Here is a 23083-nt window from a genome sequence, read left to right on the forward strand (position 1 = left end):
GGTGGATCAAAACAGATCTTGCTGTGATTTATGACAAAGAGTGTTCTTCCTATGTTTTCCTCTAAGAGTTTTATAGTGTCCGGTCTTACATTTAGGTCTCGAATCCATTTTGAGTTTATTTTTGTGTATGGTGTTAGGTAGTGTTCTAATTTCATTCTTTTACATGTAGCTGTCCAGTTTTCCCAGCACCACTTATTGAAGAGACTGTCTTTTCTCCATTGTATATTCTTGCCTCCTTTGTCATAGATTAGTTGACCATAGGTGCATGGGTTTATCTCTGGGCTTTCTATCTTGTTCCATTGATCTATGTTTCGGTTTTTGTGCCAGTACCATATTGTCTTGATTACTGTAGCTTTGTAGTATAGTCTGAAATCAGAGAGTCTGATTCCTCCAGCTCCATATTTTTCCCTCAAGACTGCTTTGGCTATTCAGGGTCTTTTGTGTCTCCATACAAATTTTAAGATTTTTTGTTCTAGTTCTGTAAAAAATGTCATTGGTAATTTGAGAGGGATTGCATTGAATCTGTAGATTGCTTTGGGTGGTATAGTCATTTTCACAATATTGATTCATCCAATCCAAGAACATGGTATATCTCTCCATCTGTTGGTATCATCTTTAATTTCTTTCATCAGTGTCTCATAGTTTTCTGCATACAGGTCTTTTGTCTCTCTATGGAGGTTTATTCCTAGGTATTTTATTCTTTTTGTTGCAGTGGTAAATGGGAGTGTTTCCTTAATTTCTCTTTCAGATTTTTCATCATTAGTGTATAGGAATGCAAGAGATTTCTGTGCGTTAATTTTGTATCCTGCAACTTTACCAAATTCATTGATTAGCTCTAATAGTTTTCTGGTGGCATCTTTAGGGTTCTCTATGTATAGTCTCATGTCATCTGCAGACAGTGACAGTTTTACTTCTTCTTTTCCAATTTGTATTCCTTTTATTTCTTTTTCTTCTCTGATTGCCATGGCTAGGACTTCCAAAACTATGTTGAATAATAGTGGTGAGAGTGGACATCCTTGTCTTGTTCCTGATCTTAGAGGAAATGCTTTCAGTTTTTCACCATTGAGAATGATGTTTGCTGTGGGTTTGTCATATATGGCCTTTATTATGTTGAGGTAGGTTCCCTCTATGCCCACTTTCTGGAGAGTTTTTATCATAAACGGGTATTCAATTTTGACAAAAGCTTTTTCTGCATCTATTGAGATGACCATATGGTTTTTATTCTTCAATTTGTTAATATGGTGTATCACATTGATTGATTTGCATATATTGAAGAATCCTTGCATCCCTGGGATAAATCCCACTTGATCATGGTGTATGATCCTTTTAATGTGTTGTTGGATTCTGTTTGCTAGTATTTTGTTTAGGATTTTTGCATCTTTATTCATCAGTGATATTGGTCCTTAATTTTCTTTTTTTGTAGTATCTTTGTCCGGTTTTGGTATCAGGGTGATGGTGGCCTCATACAATGAGTTTGGGAGTGTTCCTTCCTCTGCAATTTTTAGGAAGAGTTTGAGAAGGATGGGTATTAGCTCTTCTCTAAATGTTTGATAGAATTCACCTGTGAAGCCATCTGGTCCTGGACTTTTGTTTGTTGGAAGATTTTTAATCACAGTTTCAATATCATTACTTGTGATTGGTCTGTTCATATTTTCTATTTCTTCCTGGTTCAGTCTTGGAAGGTTATACCTTTCTAAGAACTTGTCCATTTCTTCCAGGTTGTCCATTTTATTGGCATAGAGTTGCTTGTAGTAGTCTCTTAGGATGCTTTGTATTTCTGCGGTGTCTGTTATAACTTCTCCTTTTTCATTTCTAATTTTATTGATTTGAGTCCTCTCCCTCTTTTTCTTGATGAGTCTGGCTAATGGTTTTCCAATTTTGTTTATCTTCTCAAAGAACCAGCTTTTAGTTTTATTGATCTTTGCTACTGTTTTCTTTGTGTCTATTTCATTTATTTCTGCTCTGATCTTTATGATTTCTTTCCTTCTGCTAACTTTGGGTTTTGTTTGTTCTTCTTTCTCTAGTTCCTTTAGGTGTAACGTTAGATTGTTTATTTGAGATTTTTCTTGTTTCTTGAGGTAGGCTTGTATAGCTATAAACCGCCCTCTTAGAACTGCTTTTGCTGCATCCCGTTGGTTTTGGATCGTCGTGTTTTCATTGTCATTTTTCTCTAGGTAGTTTTTGATTTCCTCTTTGATTTCTTCAGTGATCTCTTGGTTATTTAGTAACATATTGTTTGGCCTCCATGTGTTTGTGTTTTTTACGTTTTTTTCCCTGTAATTCATTTCTAATCTCATAGCGTTGTGGTCAGAAAAGATGCTTGATATGATTTCAATTTTCTTAAATTTACTGAGGCTTGATTTGTGACCCAAGATGTGATCTATCCTGGAGAATGTTCCATGCGCACTTGAGAAGAATGTGTAATCTGCTGTTTTTGGATGGAATGTCCTATAAATATCATTAAATCTATCTGATCTATTGTGTCATTTAAAGCTTGTGTTTCCTTATTTATTTTCATTTTGGATGATCTGTCCATTGGTGTAAGTGAGGTGCTAAAGTCCCCCACTATTTTTGTGTTACTGTCGATTTCCTCTTTTATAGCTGTTGACCGTTGCCTTATGTATTGAGGAGCTCCTATGTTGGGTGCATATATATTTATAATTGTTATATCTTCTTCTTGGATTGATCCCTTGATCGTTATGTAGTGTCCTTCCTTGTATCTTGTAACATTCTTTCTTTTAAAGTCTATTTTATCTGATATGAGTATTGCTACTCCAGCTTTCTTTTGGTTTCCATTTGCATGGAATATCTTTTTCCATCCCCTCACTTTCAGTCTGTATGTGTCCCTAGGTCTGAAGTGGGTCTCTTGTAGACAGCATATAGATGGGTCTTGTTTTTGTATCCATTCAGCAAGCCTGTGTCTTTTGGTTGGAGCATTTAATCCATCCATTCACGTTTAAGGTAATTATCAATATGTATGTTCCTATGACCATTTTCTTAATTGTTTTGGGTTTGTTTTTGTAGGTCCTTTTCTTCTCTTGTGTTACACACTTAGAGAAGTTCCTTTAGCATTTGTTTTAGAGCTGGTTTTGTGCTGCTGAATTCTCTTAGCTTTTGCTTGTCTGTAAAGCTTTTGATTTCTCCATTGAATCTGAATGAGATCCTTGTCGGGTAGAGTAATCTTGGTTGTAGGTTCTTCCCTTTCATCACTTTAGGTATATCATGCCACTCCCTTCTGGCTTGTAGAGTTTCTGCTGAGAAATCAGCTGTTAACCTTATGGGAGTTCCCTTGTATGTTTTTTGTTGTTTTTCCCTTGCTGCTTTCAATAATTTTTCTTTGTCTTTAATTTTTGCCAATTTTATTACTATGTGTCTCGGCGTGTTTCTCCTTGGGTTTATCCTGTATGGGACTCTCTGTGCTTCCTGGACTTGGGTGGCTATTTCCTTTCCCATGTTAGGGAAGTTTTCGATTATAATCTCTTCAAATATTTTCTCTGGTTCTTTCTCTCTCTCTTCTCCTTCTGGGACCCCTATAATGTGAATTTTGTTGCGTTTAATGTTGTCCCAGAGGTCTCTTAGGCTGTCTTCATTTCTTTTCATTCTTTTTTCTTTAGTCTGTTCCGCAGCAGTGAATTCCACCATTCTGTCTTCCAGGTCACTTATCCGTTCTTCTGTCTCAGTTATTCTGCTATTGATTCCTTCTAGTGTAGTTTTCATTTCAGTTATTGCACTGTTCATCTCTGTTTGTTTGTTCTTTAATTCTTCTAGGTCTTTGTTAAACATTTCTTGCATCTTCTTGATCTTTGCCTCCATTCTTTTTCCGAGATCCTGGATCATCTTCACTATCATTATTCTGAATTCTTTTTCTGGAAGGTTGCCTATCTCCACTTCATTTAGGTTTTTTTCTGGGGTTTTATCTTGTCCCTTCATCTGGTACATAGTCCTCTGCCTTTTCATCTTGTCTATCTTTCTGTGAATGTGGTTTTTGTTCCACAGGCTGCAGGATTGTAGTTCTTCTTGCTTCTCATGAATTCCTTGTTTTATATGAAGAAAATAATGTTCTTCTTATCTTGCCTTCAAGGGCAAGATGTTCACCAACAGAAAAGTCAGATTTACCAGAACATAAGATCCATAAAAGGCATAGCTTTGGAATTATTCACCTGCTTTGCCCTTGAAATTGGCTGGTACACAGGAGGCACTCATTCAATTAACAAACGTACCCTTGTTCTGCCATTAATGTTGTTCTGTGATCTCCCTTTTGTCCTTCTAGGGCTAAGTTGTCCCTTCTACTTATAAAGAAAAATCTACACCTGTTTTACAGGGAGATTTATTTTCATAGCCAAATAAAATGGTAAAACCAAATTATTTACAGAATTATTGCATGGGGTGTGTAGTGCTACCATGTGTTTATTAAGTCTATTCATTCTGTGCTTCCTCTGGAAAATACAATTACATTAATAGCAGCTTTTCATATTAAATTTAGGTCATCGATAAAATCACTTCCTTCTCACTCTCAATTCTGATGTATTATTTATCATTTGACTTCAGTGCATACCTTACTAAATAATTCACAGCTATCACACCAAGTACCTCTTATTCATCACCTTGAAATGCTTCCTTTTCATTCCTTACCTTCCTGCAATTCACTGCCATTTTCCAAAGGCTTTTCTAACTCTTTTTCCACCGTAGAGGCTATGCTTTTAGATGATAAAGTATCTGGAGGAGTATGAAATCTGTAGTATTCACCTAATCTCCCACAAGAAAATTAACAGTTAGTGTACTTCTCACATCAAATATTAGAAAATCCACAAATGTTTGATTTCTTACCAGATTTATAACACATTTCCTTTATTGCTCTTTTTTCTTCAATTTCTTCAGGAGTCTTTGTCCATAAACTAGAAGCATCTATAGGATATATATTTTTTTAATTAAATTGTCCCAAAGCCAAATAAACTGAAAATTTATAAACCAGAATGAAACATCCCACACATTGTTCTCATGAATAGATTACTGTTTTAAAAAACATTTAAAATCAATAATTTGCACACCGTCAAATGTTTCTCATTGCTATATTTTACATTTTAGAATGAATCAGTCAAGAGGAAAGAAATAACTATACATTATGTGTCTTGAGATGAGAAGCTTCAGGTACAGATTCACATTTGAGATCATCTTTGTTTGCTTGCTTGCTTGTTTGTTTGGAGAAGGAAGATGTAAGTATGGGAGACACAGAGCTACAGCAGAAAAGGACACATCTCCTTCCTCCTCTTCTTCCTCAAAGTTAGTTTTTAAAATTAAAGGATGGTGAATGGGTTACGATATATCCTCCTGAGGTTTCAGGGGCTCCCGACTCTGGGACAGAGGTGCAATTCCCTCCTGAGTTTGTTTCTGTAGTAAAATACCTACAGAAAAAATGTCACATTTCAGTTTTTCAATGTGCCCACATCCTGTGTCTCCATGGAAGGACATATTCCAGGATAGAGACAGACTGAGAGTTTATTTTTCCACATGCCTATCTTGTTTGTACATACGTATTGGCACTGCAGGGCTGTGATGATATGGGAGGAATAGCATGGGCTACACTGCAAAAGACCTGGGTTCTAACCTTGTTTATACTTTGGCAAGGAGTACCTGGGATAATGCAGATGATAGTGCTTTATAAATTATAAACTACTCTATTGATCTCTATAACTTCAAGGATTAAATGTGAGACAGATGGATATAATCATGTAATAGATTGACACTCATGTATATCAATGTTAAGTTATATATAAATAATAAAAGTTATATAAATCAATGTTATCAATATTAAGTTATAAAAAATAAAACAGGTTATTAGTATACCTACAAGCAACTGTGTGTTTTTAAACATTAGATCTGTCTCCTAGCCATCATACAACAAAAAACTTCCAATCCAAATGATAAGCATATGTGTACACATAGAACAAATTAGAACATAATGAATTTAATATACTTAATAAAGTGAAAGCTATTTTCTCACCCAAATCTGCCTTATATATTACATTATACACTTCTAATAGTTAAACAAATATGTAGAAAATACCATGAGGTTTTTGAATGTGCACTGTGAATCTGAGAAAAGGTTTACTAACCATTTTGTTCATCTTCTTCCTCCTCTTCTTCCTCAAAGTTTGTTTTTAAAACTAAGGGATGGTGAATGGGTCGTGATATATTCTCCTGAGGTTTCAGAGGTTCCTGACTCTGGGTTGGGGGTGGAATTCCTTCCTGAGTTTCTTTCTGCGGTGTGATATCTATAGAGGAATGGCAACATTTCAGTCTTTTCAAGATACACGTTTTGGTGCATGTTCAATGATCAACTGTTGTCCTCCTGATTAACTGCATATTTGTTAAAAGCTGTCTGATCAACCGTTGTCCTCCTGATGAACTGCATATTTGTTAAAAGGTGTCTCTTCTTATTTCTGGAAAGGTTATTGAATTAACTTGCAAAAAAATATCAACATTTTGCTGGTAAGGTGTGGAAAATATGCTAATTCATAGACTTTAGATAGTAATTATAACCATGACTTGGTATATATCATACTTTGATATAAATACAAAGTGATCATAAGCATTACTGTATTCTTACATTATATCCGTGGGATAAGAATAACTTGACTAATCACATTACAATAATTTAACAAAGGCAAACTCATATAAGACATAGCTTATAATGGCAGAGTATACGTGTTCAAAAGAGGAAAAAATCCAATGGCTGGGGGTTGATAACTTCGAAGTGAGAATAATACTTTCAGATTCCTTTATTGACTCACATGTGTCAGATTGACCAAAGCTCTAGGTCATATTTAAATGTTCTATAACCTTCAAAACTAACCAGCAAATAACAGAAAAAGCCAGTGAACACCTGTATCTTCTATCATTACTTATTCAATTCCCTTGGTTTTTCAAACCAATAGTTATCAAATTTGGCTAATTATCAGAATCAGCTAAAAAAATTTTCAAATCATCTTTTGGGTCTCTGTTTTTCAAATTTCTGATTCAGCAGGTCTAAATTAAAGCCTAGAAATCTGATACTATTTTTTAAATGTCTCAGATAATTACAAAATCAGCCAAGTTTGGAAACCACGGCCCCAAATCAATGATCATCTATCTGGTGTCCTGGGTCATGGGAAGGCTTTCAGTGGGTTTGCCATCCCAATAATTTGAAAGCCATCTATCGTATTCCAGATCCTTAATTTCCACATCCATTTTCACCTTAATATTAGTTTGCCTGAGAGCAAGGCTCAGTTCACGGTAGCCTTTTCTCCACTTTACAAAATAAAGCTCTACTTTACCCATGCCAAAATTTTCTATAGCACATTGCCCGAAAAAGAAATCCTCCTTTACTGATTAATCAAACCACCATGAACTCATAGGGCTTTTTCCATTACCTTGACTTATACACATTTCTACCAGGAGAAAATCATTTTGTGATAGGCAGAATAATATTCTCCCAAAGATGTCCAAGTCTTAATCGCTGAAACCTGTGTATGCATTAGGTTATACAGGAAAGAGGAATTAAGACTGCTAATCAGCTGACCTCAGAATTGGCAGATTATCCTTTATTATTCAGGTGGGCCTTTGAAAGTAGAAGAGAGATACAGAGGAAAAGAGCCAGGAAAAGAAGTGTGACAGTGAAAGCTAGGTCAGTGATGCAGTGTCAGAAGGACTTGACTATCCATTGCTGACTCCGAGGTGGAGGAAGGGGGACATGAACAAAGGAATACTGAAGACCTCTAGAAACTGGAAAAGGCAAGGCAACAGATTGTCTCCCAGAAATCTCCAGAAGGAATGCAGCCCTGGAGACACCTTAATTTTAATTCAGAGAGATCTCATCAAATTCCTAAACTATAGAACTACAAGACAATAAACTTGAATTGTTGAAGTCACTTAGTTAAGGGTAAATTGTTACAACAGTAACAGAAAATGGATACACGTGGTATTAGAAAAAAGTGCTATCTGGTTGGAATGTTCTGAATTCAAATGCATAATCGAGTATGTTGCTAGTTAAGAATTTTTGTTGAAAAATTTTGCTTGCTCCATTTCTAGACTATTGTGAAAGAATATGTCACTCCTGAAAAAAAAGTCTTGTGGTGTCAATGAAAAGAGAGCACTAGTAAGAAACTATGAAGGAAAAACATGGCTTTAAACAGAACTTTTTAGCTATTCTCAATACATATTCCCAAGACTTGTCATTAGCTTCAAAGAAAAGCTTCACTGAACATTCAAAACAATACACGTTAATATCACATTTTATAAAAGCTTTATTGAGATATAATTCACATACTATACGATTCCTCATTTAAATGTATAATTCAATGTTTTTTAGTATATTCAGGGAGATGTGCAACCATCACCATGATCAGTTTTAGGATATTTGATCACCCCAAAAAAGGAAACCCATACCAATTAGCAGTTACTCTTCATGTCCACCCAATGTCCCCAGCCTTACAGAAGCACTAGTATACTTTCTGTTTCTATGGATTTGCCTATTCTGGATATTTCATATAAATTGAATTATATAATATGTGGTCCTTGTACATGACTCCTTCCACTTACCACAGTGTTTTTTATAGCCAAATAATATTTCACTGTATGCATATACCACAATTTATCCATTCATCACATGATGGACACTTGGGTTATTTCCACTTTTTTTGGTTGTTATAAATAATGTTGATATGAATATTGTTGTGCAAGTTTTTGTGAAGACATATCTCTTGGGTATATACTTAGGAGTGAATAAGTAGGACATATAGTGACTCTATGTTTAATCTTTTGAGGAACTGCCAGACTGTTTTCCAAAGCAATTGCACCAATGCAATTGCAATTACCTCGTCAACTCTTATTATCTTTTTGATTAAACTATTCTAGTAGATGTGAGTGGCATCTCACTGTAGTTTTGATTTACATTTATCTAATGGTTAATGATGATGAGCATCTTTTCATGAGCTTATTAGCCATTTGTATATCTTTGAGAAATATCTATTCAGAGTCTTTGTCCATTTTGTAATGGGATTGTCTTTATATTATTGAGTTGTAAGAGCTCTTTATATATTCTAGATATGTCTCTTATTAGATGAAAGATTTGCAAATATTTTCTCCCATTCTGTAGGTTGTCTTTTCACTTTCTTGATGGTATTCTTGAAACACAGAAGTTTCTAATTTTGATGAAATCCAATTCATTTTTTTCATTGCTTGTTTTTCTGGTGTCATAACTGAGAGGGGTTTGAGTAACCTACAGTTTCTTATAAGAATTTTATAATTTTAGCTCATATTTAGGTCTTTGCTCTATTTTGAGTTAATTTTTGTAGAGTATAAAGAAGTCCAAGTTTGTTTGTTTGTTTTTAATATGGCTATCCAGTTTTCTTAGCACCATTTGTTGAGAATACTATTCTTTCCTCCATTGAATGGTCTATGCACCCTTTTCAAAAATCAATTGACCAGAAATTGATTTACGGAAAGGTTTAGTTCTGGTCTCTCAGTTTTATCTCATTGATCTACATATTGATTTTTATGCCAGTACCAGATGGTCTTGATTACTGTAGTTTTGTAGTAATTTCTACATTTCAAAATCAGTAAGTATGAGTTCTACAACTTTGTTTTTCATTTTCAAGATTGTTTTTACTATTCCAGGTCCCTTGAAATTCTATATACCATTGACCCTTGAACAATACATGCTTGGACTGCAAGGGTCCACTTGTACACGGATTTTTTTTTTTAAATAGTAAATACTACAGTACTTGACAATCCAAGATTGATTGAATCTGAGCCTGCAGAACCATGGATATGGAGGAACTGCAGATTCAGAGAACCCTCTGAATCTATAGTTATCTGAGTATAACTATAAGTTATACTCGGATTTTATATGGCTTGGAGGGTCAGCTCCCCTAACCTCCTGTTGTTCAATGGTCAACTGTACATTTTAGAATCAGCTTGTCAACTTCTTCAAATAAGTCATTTGGGATTTTGATAGGAGTGGCATTGAATCTATAGACCAATTTGGGGGGTACTGCCATATTAACAATAAAACCAATCTATGAACATGGCCTATCTCTCCATTTTTAAAGTTTCTTTAATTTTTTTCAACAACGTTCTGTAGTTTTTGAATGTTTTGTTCTTCTTTTGTTAAAGTAATAACTAAATATTTTTAATGCTGTTGTAAGTGGAATTTTTTTTCATTTCATCTTCACTCTGTTCATTGCTAGTATATAGAAATACAATCAATTATTGTATATTAATCTTGTACCCTGCTGAATTTATTACTTCTAATAGTTTTAAACAAGTTTTTTAGATTTTTCTAAATGAAAGATCATGCCATATGTAAATAGAGATCATTTTATTTCTTCCTTTTCAATCTGAGTGCCTTTTTTTTTTTTTTTTTTTTTTTACCTTCTGAGTGCCTTTTATTTAGCTTTATTGCTCAATCCCCCTGGCTTTAATATAAATGGCAAGAAGACATCCTTATCTTGTTTCTGAATAAGGGGAAAGGCTTTCAGTTATGCCAGTAAGTATATTAGCTGTGGATTTTTCATATATGTCCTAGATCAGGTTGAGGGAGTTTCCTTCTACTTTTAGTTTGTTGAGTGTTTTTATCATGAAAGAGTGTTGGTTTTTGTCAATGCTTTTTGTTCAATATACTATGATGACCATGACCATTTTTTTTTTTGCCCTTTATTCTATTGATCTGGTGTATTACATTAATTCATTTTTTGTAGTTAAACCAACCTTGCATTTCTGGGATAAATCCCACTTGGTCATGAACTAAAATCCTTTTTTTAATGTTGGATTTAGTTTCCTAGAATTTTATCGAGTATTTTTGTGGGTATATTCTGTATAATACTATTAATATTATATTACATCTGTAATGTGTTACAAACCCCAAAACACATTGTTATAATTATTACTTTCTATAACTTTATATTTCTTAAAGTAGTTGAGAGGAGAAGGAAAATACATATCTATAGAGTTTGATACATTAGCTTTCTTATTTATCATTTCTAGTTTTCTTCATTTGAGTTACCACCTGGTATCATTTCTTTACCATAATACAGGTTTGCTTTCGCCTGCCTCTTTTGTGCTGTTATTGTCAAATATATTACATTTCTAAATGTTATAGGTTCAAAATACAATTATATACATGTACATATATATTTTTTTTTCTTTCAGTACTTTGAGTATGTCATCCTACTGCCTTCTGGACTACTTTTTTTCTGGAAAAGTCAGCTGTTAATCATACTGAGGTTCTCTTATATGTGACAAATCATTGTTATTTTGCTTCTTTCCAGAATTTGCTTCTGTTTTGGCATTTACTCTTTTAACTGTGATGTGTCTAGATGTGTCTATCTTTGGTTTATTCTACTTAGCATTTGTTGTGCTTCTTGGATATGTAGATTAATAATTTTCATCAAATTTGGGAAGCTTTCAGCCATTATTTCTTTGAATATTTTTTTCTATTTTCCCTCCTCTCATTCTGGTACTCCCACTATGCATGTCCCACATTTCTCTGAGGTTCTGTTCATCTTTCTTTTTCTTTTTTTTAATTGAAGTAAAATTGATTTACAATGTTGTGTTAGTTTCAGGTGTACAGCAAAGTGATTCAGTTATACATACATATACTTCTATTTTTTTCAGATTCTTTTCCTTTATAGGTTATTATAAAATATTGAGTATAGTTCCCTGTGCTATATAGTAGGGTCCTTGTTGGTTATCTGTTTTATGTATAGTAGTGTGTATATGTTAATCCCAAACTCCTAATTTATCCCTCCCCCTCCCCCTTTCTCCTTTGGTAACCATAAGTTTGTTTTCTATGTCTGTGCGTCTATTTCTGTTTTGTATACAAGTTCATTTCTATCTCCCCCCCCTTTTTTTTTAGATTCCACAGATAAGTAACATCATATGATATTTGTCTTCTATGTCTGGCTTACTTCATTTAGGATGATAATCTCTAGGTCCATCCATGTTGCTGCAAATGGCATTATTTCATTCTTTTTTTATGGCTGAGTAATATTCCATTGTATAGATAAAGGGAGAGGGCCCAAATCAATAGAATTAGAAATTAAAAAGGAGAAGTTACAACTGACGCCACAGAAATACAAAGGACTGTAAGAGACTACTACAAGCAACTATATGCCAATAAAATGGACAACCTAGAAGAAATGGAAAAATTCTTAGAAAGGTACAATCTACCAAGACTGAACCAGGAAGAAATAGAAAATATGAACAGACCAATTACAAGTATTGAAATTGAATCTGTGATTTAACAACTCCCAACAAACAAAAGTCCAGGACCAGATGGCTTCACAGGAAAATTCTAGCCAACATTTTTCTTTTTTCTTTTTAATTCTATACCTTTTTCAGACTATATAATCTCTATTGATCTATCTTTAGTTTGCTGATTCTCTCTTCTGTCAGCTTAAATCTGCAGTTGAACCCCTCTAATAATTTGTCATTTTGGTTATTGTTCAACTCTAGAATTTCTATTTCATTCTTTTTCATAGTTTATATACTTTTCCAATAAAATTCTAATTTTATGTGCAGTAATTATTTCTCTAAGTTTGTAATGTAATTATGTTGTTTTAATAAATTATATATCAATAATAATTGCAATGACAACTCAATCCTAAAGAAATGTATTCAAGAGGTAAGTTAATGACTATAAGTCTCCATAATGTGGAGGCTTATTCTTACAGGAATTTTAAAAATTTAGATTTTAATTTATTCTATTTTATTTTATTTTTATTATATTTAAATTTGACACCTATTTGCTTTTAAACTTGGAGATGATCACCAGAAGGATTAGGCCTCTTTTGAAAATGTCTGGTTTAGCAACATTTAAATGAAATCTTTTTTTTTTTTTTTTTGGCTGTGCTGGGTCTTAGTTGCAGCATGCAAGATCTTCGTTGCCATGTGCAGGATCTTCGTTGCGGCATGCAGGATCTTTAGTTGTGGCGTGTGGGATCTTTTAGTTTGGCATGCAGAATTTTTTTTTTTTTTAGTTGCGACATGTGGGATCTTTCTTTTTTTTTTAGTTGCGGCATGTGGAATCTTTAGTTGTGCGTGCAAACACTTAGTTGCGGCATGTGGGATCTAGTTCCCTGATGAGGGATCGAACCCAGGCCCCTGGCATTGGGAGCATGGAGTCTTAGACACTGGACCACCAGGGGAGTCCCTAAATGAAATCTTTTTCAAAAGAGTCCAAAACCTTTTTTAATTTGTTAGCAGATTAAAGTTTAAATTGCATAAAGACTAACTGGCAGTTTTATATTCCCAGACAAAAAATGCAGGACTCAAGTACTGAACTGAGTGCTTAAAGATAACAGACAATGGCAAATCAACTAATGGGAAATTGCTTTTGGCAAACACCTCATTCTGGAAGAGCACAGCTGGTAACTTAGATAGCATTGCTGTGGCTCCAACTCACCTACTTAATATGGACCACATGATGGGTCTCAATTCCTTGATCAGAGGCCCTAGAAATTTTCACAGTTTACACATTTAAATGTGTAAATTTTATCTTATTTTGACTGGCTACAAACTTACACATGAATTGCACAATGCTATGTATGAAACGATAGTTATATTTTGCTACCAAAAAATCGTCATTAATCCCACCCTGAATTTGTCAATCACATGCACCTACTGAAACATAAAGGTAGATTTTAAAATAAAGGTATAACTTTGTAATTTAATTTTTGTCTAAGGTGAGATGATTTATTTTCCCGGATTTGGTTAATATGAACCTTGGTAGGTAAATGTCTCTGGAAATATTTTAGGAAATATTAGGTCTATAAAAGATCAAATTATATCTTCTGAGGTACTGAAATATTTTTAGAATGAACAGATGATGCAGTGGGTTCAACACATAATTCAAATGAGTTTCGTAGTTTCCTCCAGTCTGGAAATTGAATCCTCTTTCCTAGAGCACAGACATCTGTCTGGGCAGAGAAAAAATATTTACCTGCTTAACATGAATAAATACTTTTCTGGACTTCCTGGGATAGAATTAGCCACTATGTGAAAGGTAGTACTATGTACCTATGTTTCGTGGTTGGGATTCATCAGTAAACAAAATAAAGATTCCTACTCTTACGGAATGTTCATTCTATAGGGAGGAATCAGACAACAAACAATAGAGGTAGTGAAGAAATAAATTATATTTTATCTGAGAAAATGATAAGGGAAATGGCAAAAGAAAGCAGAGCAAGGCCAGGAAGAATGTGTAGGGAGGAAGTGGGAAGGCTGCCACATTTCAAACAGAGTATTCAGGGTAGACCTCATTAAAAGATGATATTTGAGTAAGGCCTTGAAGAGGTAAAGGAGTTGACCATAAAGCTGTTGAGAGAAGGCCGTTTCATGCAAAGCCCTTGAAGCAGGAGCCTACTAGCAGGGAGAAGCAGGGAAACTGGTATGGTTGGAGCAGAGTGGGCAAGTAGAACAGCTGCAGGAGATAAATTCAGAGAGGAAACAGGGCACCAGATCAAGTACAGTCATTTAGGCCTTTGTCAGGACTCTGATTTTACTCTGAATGAAATGAAAACCAATTGGAGGGGTGATGTCTGATTTATGCATAAGAGTATCACTGACTGTGCTTTGAACAGACATAGAGGGACAAGAGTTGAAGTAGGAAAACCATTTAGGCTACTGCAGTAATCCAGTCAAGAAATGATGTCGGTGTTTTGGCCCAAGGTGGGAATAGTAGAAATAGTGAGAAAAATCGGATTTTGGATATATTAAATACAGTAGAGTTAACAGGATTTCGGTATGGATTGGATGTGGGATATGAGAGAAACAGAGTTTGAGGATGATTCAGTTGACCTGAAGGATAGAAGGATAGAACTGCCATTAAACCAAGATAGAAAGGCTATGGATATAGCAGGTTTGGGGATATAGGAGTAAAATTGTGAGTTGAGTTTTGAATGTGTTAAGTGGGAAATATCTACTCAAGAGCCCAAGTGAAAAGCTGAATATAAGGATCTTTGAAGTTCAAGAGAGAGGTCTGGAATAGATATGTAAATTTGGGAGTAATTTACATGTGGATCATAATCAAAGGCATGAGACTGGATGAGATTACCAAGGGAGTAGGCAGAGAAGAAAACAGAACCAAGAACTAACTCCTAGAACATACCACATGTAAGAGGATGGGGAAAAGAGGAAAAACCAGTGAGGGAGAGCAAAAACAGAATACTAGGTAGATAGGAGTAAAACAAAGAGGTACAGGGTCTTGGAAGCTAGATAAGGAAATTATATCAATGAGGGAGGAGTGATCAAATCTGTCAAATGCTGCTAATCGTTCCAGTTATGAAAGGACTGAAAATTGACCACTGGGTTTAATAATTTGTATATCAATGGTGAAAGAGGCTGAAAAGGATGATTTACATGGGATTAAGAGATAATGGGTGGGGAGGATTTGATAATACCAAGGATAACTATTTTGAGAACTGCTACAAAGAGAAAGAAAAAAATGGGGTGGTAGCTTGTAAGAGGATGGATTAAGACAAAGGAGATTTTTTTTTTTTCAAGTTTAATAGAAACTACAAAAGATCAAAAGTGATACCCTACCACTGTACACATCAGCTGGCCTGTCCCATAATACAGCTCAGGCCATTCCCTCCAGAGGAAGAAAGGCTGGCAATTAGTATTTAGAGTATTATAACTGAGAGAGTGACTGAGATGGGGAAGGGTAAGCTCAGTGGAGGAATTGAGTTCAAGGAACTGAGAGGCTAGGGTGGTAGATCATACACTTACATATTGGAATCACCAAGAATTGACACAGGAGTACAGTTAGAGTGACTATGAGCCAGGAGTTCATACTTCTGAAAAATGGGGAGGAAGGACGTGAACAGATGTAGACAAAAGCAAAAAGAACAGCAACACCGAGGGGGGATAATGGCATGAGATACAAACTGGATGGTTTTAAGGAGAAGTGATAGAGAACAATCTGAAATTGGCAATAGGACCCAAGGAAACCTTCTACCTCATCTCCAGATCAAGTGGTACTTGAGAACTGGGGATAAAAACAGCCACCACTTGGAGAGTGCTGCTGGAGAAGGAGAGGGGAGTGACGCTTACACTCGACTATGAAGATGAAGGGAAAGTTCAGGGAAGAAGTTGAGAAAGAATTCTGCGGATAATGAAGGTTGGGGAGGAGTGGATGAAAGGGGCCAAATAAGGAGAGGAGTGAGTCATTTGAAAGATGGGGTTTCTGATATTGACTGATGTGAAATAATAGAAAAGAAATACATTGGTCTCTGCCCCCAGTTCCTGGCACAGAGTTCCTAAAACCTTTGTGATTTCCTAAGTAAAAAGAGCACTGGGAACATCTTTTGTTCTAATATTTGGCCTTTGACCCTGGTTCCTGACACAGAACTCCAAAATCCCTCAGAGTTTCCTCAGTGATGGCAATGTCCTTTGTTCTAATGAGGTGACTCTGGGTGGGCTCCTGGTAGCTTCATGAGTAGGGTTTGTCACCAGAAAGACCAAGCCAGCATTAGAAGCTTGGAACTCTCAGCCCCGCCCCCATGTCCAGGAAGGGGAGAGGGGCTAGAGATTGGTTTAATAATCAATCATGCTTACCTGATGAAGCCTCCATAAACATCCCGAAACTATAGAATTCAGAGAGCTTCCAGGTTGATGAACACATCCACGTACTGGACGGTGGCACACCCCAACTCCACAGGGACAGAAGTTCCTGTGCTCGGGCCCTTCCAGACCTCACCTTATGTACCTCTTCATCTGGTTGTTCTATTACAGTAGAGGATGCCATCCTCTATGGCATCGTCTATTACAATAAACTCGTAAACATAAGGAAGCGTTTCCCTGAGTTCTTTGAGCTGTCTAGCAAATTATTTAATCCAGGGAGAGAGATCATGGAAACCTCCAATTTGTACCCAAGTTAGACAGAGGCTGTGGGTAACCTGGGGACCTTCTACTTGCAATTAATGTCTAAAGTGGAAGGTAATCTTTGGGGATACAGTCATTAATCTGTGGGGTCTGTGTTAACTCTGGTTAGTGTCAGAATTGAATTAAATTATAGGACACCCAGCTAATGTCACAGAGAATTGATTGGTGTGGGAAAAAACCCATTTGTATGGTGTCACAAGTGTTGTGAGTATGGTCCTAGTGTGAGAATAAAGGAGAAACACACAGGAGTATTTTTTTTTCCCCCTAGGGAAACTGACATAAACAGGAATAAAGGGCAGAATAAAATTAGTCCTGGTGAATTCAAAACACATAAGTGGATTTGTACCCTGTAGACAGATGAAAGGAGGTTTGAGGAAGTAGGGTATTAGCAGCCTATGAAGCCTGCTTATCCCCTCTCACGATGGAGGTAGAATGGCTAGGGGAAGGATTTGGTCCCAGTGCATGGATCTGGTTTTGACCCTATTGAGAGAGGGGAAACCTTATTCCAAGAGTCAGGAGCAGTTTTGACACATGTTGAAGAAATTGAGACTTCCAGAAAAGCTAGAATTTATTTTTGACGTCCAGATTCTATGCCTAATAAATGAGAATAATAAAACGTATCCCTACAGAACTTAGCTCAGGGCATGTCTTATAGTGGGGAGCCCAATAATTGTTACACAGACACTCTACCTTTCCTTTGCCCAGAGATGCAGTCTTTGTTTTCCTCTAGTCCTAAAAGAATTAGTTTGAAAGATAGCAATTTTACCCATAGACCTTTAGGAAGCAAACTATTACACTAGATATAGAGAATTTAGTACAATGTCCTCATGAAATAAAATCACACTAGATGTAAAACAATGGGATGAAGTTAACCACTTAGTAAGTGTAATAACTTGCATCCCAGTAGGTTACCTTCAGTAGTTATCTATCTGTCCCCATCCATCTATCCATACATCCAATTTTATTGAGCATCTGTGCTCCAGACACTGTGCAAAGCATTGGTAAAGAAACTAGTTATGATCCCCATCCTTGTGATGTTTACAGTCTAGTGAAGAAAAACATTGATCAAGGTATCACATGTATGATGAATGCTATGAGATCAGAGTTTTCCAGAAGACTATAACAAAGAAACATAATTTTTAGTCATTCATTTGCCAAGGATTATCTGAAGCCAAGTTTTCAAATCCAAAGGACTGATATTCTGTAAACTCATTTCTAGAATAATTCCATCTTAAGAAATATGGTGGCCACAGCAGGAGAGTGGCATAGCTATAGCATCAGGAAAACCTGACAATCCCAACTTCTTAAGCAAAGTTCTTGCCATTCACTGTTATAGGGCGTGGTGTCTTCCCTATCCCCTTCCCAGAACCTAGTTTAAGGTTCATCACATAGTAGAACCTCAGTGTCATTTAGTTGGATTGAAGTATGCCACTTACTCTGCAACAATGGGATTGCATTTTATCCACAAATGAAGTCTTAGGAAGAACCACACATCTAGCTGTTCTTCTAGAAGCAGAAGTGTGCAAACCAGAGCATGCCCTTGCTCTCCCCACCTATGAGATAAGGGCACAACGGTGAGGCCAGTTGTGCGATGATTTGCTGAGACAGTTCCCCTCTACCTAGTGAGGTCAGTAGTCCTCTCACTTTTCAGATGAATAAATCCACTTTAGAAACACAGAGAAAGTTTGACTTGCTCTTTGTTCACTACATTTTTGTTGGCTACTTGATGGCTCATTCTAAGCTTCATCTCATGATTCTTGATAGAACCATCCCAAATCATTCACTGGCTGTTAAACTGCATTACTCACCTTGTCATACTTTATTTAACGTGTCATTCTATGCTGCTACTCCAAAACCAGATTATAATATGGTATATCCGTGTTATTCAAAAGAAATACTCACTGCTACTTGGTGGCAAAAATAATCCATTGATATTTCGAGGTTTGCTGTGATAAAAGATACAACTGATCTTCACACAACCAAGAGGCTGTGTTTCCCAGAAGCATGAAATGCTGCAGTTTTGCTAGACAAAGGAGGTGGGGGAAATGTAATGATCAGATGCCATATTCACAGTACATACAATGTGCTACAACACAACACAATGTGACAAAAACTACTGCAATTGCTGATTTAAGATCACCTGTGTTTCTAGGCTTTGAGTGTTTCTAAGCTCTGCTATTTAAAAGATGCAATGGATTTCCTAAAATATACTTGCCCATTTTTTTTAAGAATTTAAATTGAGCAAAGTGCAAAATGCCTAAAATTAAGTAATGGAAGGAAAAATCATTTCTTCTCAATTGTGTTGTAAGAGTATAGTTCAGTATTATCGAAGGGAGATGCTTTTATCAAACATGATGATGCTGAGTAATTCTACCTGCATTTCCATGTGTCTAGATCTACAAAGTGGATCTAAACATTTTCCTTCTCTCCATAATGAGCACACAGTGTCACTGCCAAGGGCCTCTTCACAGTGTCGGAATCGGCACTGGGAACCCTAAAAGGAAAAAGTAAACAGTATAGAAAACTCAATATATGAATGTTAGTGTTTAACAACAGATTACTAATCAACTAAAGAAAATATGAGGAGATCAAATTAAAACTTAAAAAAATACTACAAATACAAGGCCATAAAGTCTAAATTCTAGCAAACCAGTCTAATTTTAATGAAAGACACAAGATAATCTAATGATTAAATAGTACAACACGCCATGAGTCACTGATAAAATTCTCCTTCTTGTTATCAGTTAATCCATATGGCTCACTAAGGATAAACATATAAAAGATCAGTGACACTTTTAATCACAATCCAATGACAGAAGGATCTAATTTTTCTTTCTTAAGAAAGCCAGAATTTTTTAAAGAATCATCATCCATATTCTAATTGTAGAGATGATCTCTATTAATCATATCTTTTATTAGATAATTGTTTTCTTACTCAGTTTATGGAGATACTAAGTGTATTTATATAGGGAAAGTGAATGGAGCTTAAACTTTATATTATTGTGGAATTTTAAATAATTAGCACATTGTGCTATGTTACATTACATGTATATGCCATATGCCCTTGGTCTACAATTGTGCCTATACATTTACACATTTATATCATTATATCCCAACAAAAGCAGATGTGGTTTATTTTAAAGGGCTGCTATTTTTTTATTTTATATGTTTTACACATAGGTCCACAGTTGGGAAAACTTCAGGTCATTGGCTTTTGGGGCAGAGGGTGGGTAACATAGAATAAAAATATCCTATTAAACTCATCCCTTTTTTAGACACGTATTTCAGGGTTGTTCCTTATTTTTTTTCCCACCCTCTTACTCTCTGTCTTCAGTCTCTCTCCCTTTTAAGGTGGATCTGTAGGTCTCGTAGTCCAGGATAGTAGGCAGGAACCAGATAAACTGGTATTTGAACTCTATTTTGCCCATAATCAGAAAGTCAATCTGCTACTCACCCTCTCTGTGCCTCAGTTTCCTCACCTGTAAAAAGGGAATAAAGTGCCCTCCTCACAGATTGTTGTAAAAATTATGGGAGATAAAGTATTGTGATTGCTACTATTATTTTTATTTTTTCATTTATTTATTGAGAACTTACCAAGTATTTGAGGATACAGCAGTGAAATAGACAAAACTCTCTGCCCACATGGAACATAAATTCTATCATTTCTTATCATCCTAGGGTTTAATCTTAAAGTAACAGGTAAGAGAAGTAGATCTCATTCTTACAGTCAAGTTGACTCCATTCAGTTGTCCTAGCAGAGATGAAATGCTTCAAACCAGACACAGCATGTCTTTCACTGGGTTCATTCTGATATGAACATGAAGCTCCAAACACTGAATTTCTACATCTCTTATTTGGTTTCATTGAGATCCATTAATCCTAATCACATAGATTAAATATTTTTTCCCATTTTAACTTTATAAACTTCAATTAGTGTTTGGCCAATTTGTTTGTATTACTTTCTTTTCCTTTTTCCATGATATTATTTGCTGTTACTTTGACAGGGGAAAATTCAGTAATTTCGTTAATAAATTTCAAAATAGGGGGTAAATTAGATTTATTTAACTGTTTGATAGTGACCTGAATTTAACTATTCAAATTTATATGACTGGAATCACATTAACCAAAACAGTATGATGTATCATATAATGTTTCAATATTAGGAATTTGATGTTTCAAGGAGCCATAACATAGACAAAAGTGCCACGCTGAGGATTAAAAAGCCAGGGGCATATAACTGGCATATAGAAGGGTAGTTTCAAACAATTTTAAATTATCCCAGATTTTATCAGAGAAATTCAATATATCAAAAATACATGATAAGGATTTACTTCAGATTTTAAATACATAAAGTATTCTGTGGGAAAATAGTAAATTTTGATTCAGCAATGCAAATTATTGCCATATATTCCTTCATTCTACTAAAAAGCTTAAGCATGTGAAGTACCGTAAATTGTACAATATTTACCTTTATGCATATGGAATTAAAAAAGAAATAGCAGTCATTCCCAACTTCTGCCATTTTCAACTCTCTTGCTGCTAATCCTATGTTTTTTAATATAAGAATTGCAGGAACGCAAATATAAGAACTATGAGTGTGTAAGGGGAAAAAATAATTTCTTTTCCACAGTCTTTCAGGCTATCAGTAGTATTTTTAAAACTGACCTCCTGTTGACAGTATATTACACAACAGATAATTCTTAAATAAATTTAAATTAGAAGATACCTTCTCTAGCTTTGCAGAAATGTTGAAAGTGGTTGCTAGTAAGCACACAAACTCAAACTTCCAGAATTTTGCTGTTACCTAACCCATTATTTGCTCATCATAAATGACCTCACATCTAACTGTAGGCTAGGTTACCTTAGTGAATACTGTACAGTAATTTCTCTTACTCAATTCTAGTATATTGACCAGAAAAAGCTAATAAAAATAAAATAGTATGTTTTATCCTTCAATGTTCTGATTGAAATTGGAACATAAACTAGTTCATAATTTCATAATTAAAAAGTATTAAGTATTTCACAAGTAAATATTTTCTAAACTCATTTCTATATATGATTTGGAAACAAAACTAAAATTTTAAAATAGGTAAATATACTATCTATATTTCAAGATAAAAGTAAAATTATTTAATTATGTACTCACCGCTATCCACTGATTTGAAAAAAATCATTCAGATTGCGATATTTAATAGATGCCTGAAAATAAATTGGACTACTTATTCATCTTGTAGCTATATTCCATTTACTCTTCACCCATCATTAAAAGGGGAATAGCTTCTTCCTATAGCAGAAAGATTCCAGAATGCTTGCAAATTTTGAGAATTTGTTGAAAGCAAAATGAAGTACTCTGATTTCCAGAATGAGACATTTCAATCAGCAGTTACTGAGGTCTTCATCTTAGTATCTTTACTAAAAGAACTAGAACCTAGCAGAAATTAATAAAAATATCCATAGACGGTAACTTAGAAAATGCCATAGAGATGACAAATTACAGTAGATCAAAATGTATTTTTAAATTGCAGTGTACTTTTAATTGTAAATTTAAAAGATCAAGACATATAGATTTTCATTTTGGTTAAGTAAAAAAGACTAAGTTGGTATGAACTTTTTGAATACACTGCTTTAGGATAAAAATCTAGGAAATAAGCTAAAATTTAGAAAAGAGTTATTCACCTATAACTGTAAATAAAAGAAAATAATAAAAAGAACTATGCATTAGAAGTAAATGAAGTAGAGAATAAAGACTTGACTAAAACCTTGGAAATAATAGCAATGATATATAGAAGAATCTAATATCTCAACTTTTGTTTTGCCCTACCTTCTAACTCTAGAATAACAATGTACCCATCTTAAGCACATAGGTTACTGGGAGAAACACCCCTAAGAAATAGCTTTAAGTGGTCTTTGCCTCCAGATAAACTTCCTCTCCACCTGTGAACTTTTAGCTGCATTGGACTATTTTCTAATACTGTTACCAAACACCATTGTTGCGTGATTACATTAACATCATGATTAAAGCCATTGTGAGAACCCATGTTTTACATAGGGGAAAGGCTGAAGAAATGCTTTTATCTCTTGAAGTTAGTTTTGAACAATTATGTTCCATTAGAAACAGCAAAAACACATCAAACCCAGAAGGGAATTTTTTTTTTTTTGCCAT

The 23083-nt window shown here is 35.0% G+C and overlaps 1 protein-coding gene across 2 annotated transcripts in view; it reads right to left on the minus strand.

Annotated features, from left to right (window-relative positions):
- Positions 1-19306, minus strand: part of C13H12orf50 (chromosome 13 C12orf50 homolog) — a 31316-nt gene extending 12010 nt beyond the window's left edge. For both annotated transcript variants that reach the window (XM_068561731.1, XM_068561730.1), the window contains exons 1-5: positions 19295-19306; positions 18823-18943; positions 6114-6272; positions 4828-4905; positions 4633-4746 (exon numbers count right to left, since the gene is read on the minus strand). In XM_068561731.1, the coding sequence (XP_068417832.1) occupies positions 4633-4746; positions 4828-4905; positions 6114-6272; positions 18823-18943; positions 19295-19306 (484 nt within the window). The remainder of the gene's footprint in view (positions 1-4632; positions 4747-4827; positions 4906-6113; positions 6273-18822; positions 18944-19294) is intronic.
- Between the last annotated feature and the right edge of the window lie 3777 nt (positions 19307-23083).

Source organism: Eschrichtius robustus, chromosome 13 (genome assembly GCF_028021215.1).
Source record: "Eschrichtius robustus isolate mEscRob2 chromosome 13, mEscRob2.pri, whole genome shotgun sequence".
NCBI classification, from domain to species: Eukaryota; Metazoa; Chordata; class Mammalia; order Artiodactyla; family Eschrichtiidae; genus Eschrichtius; species Eschrichtius robustus.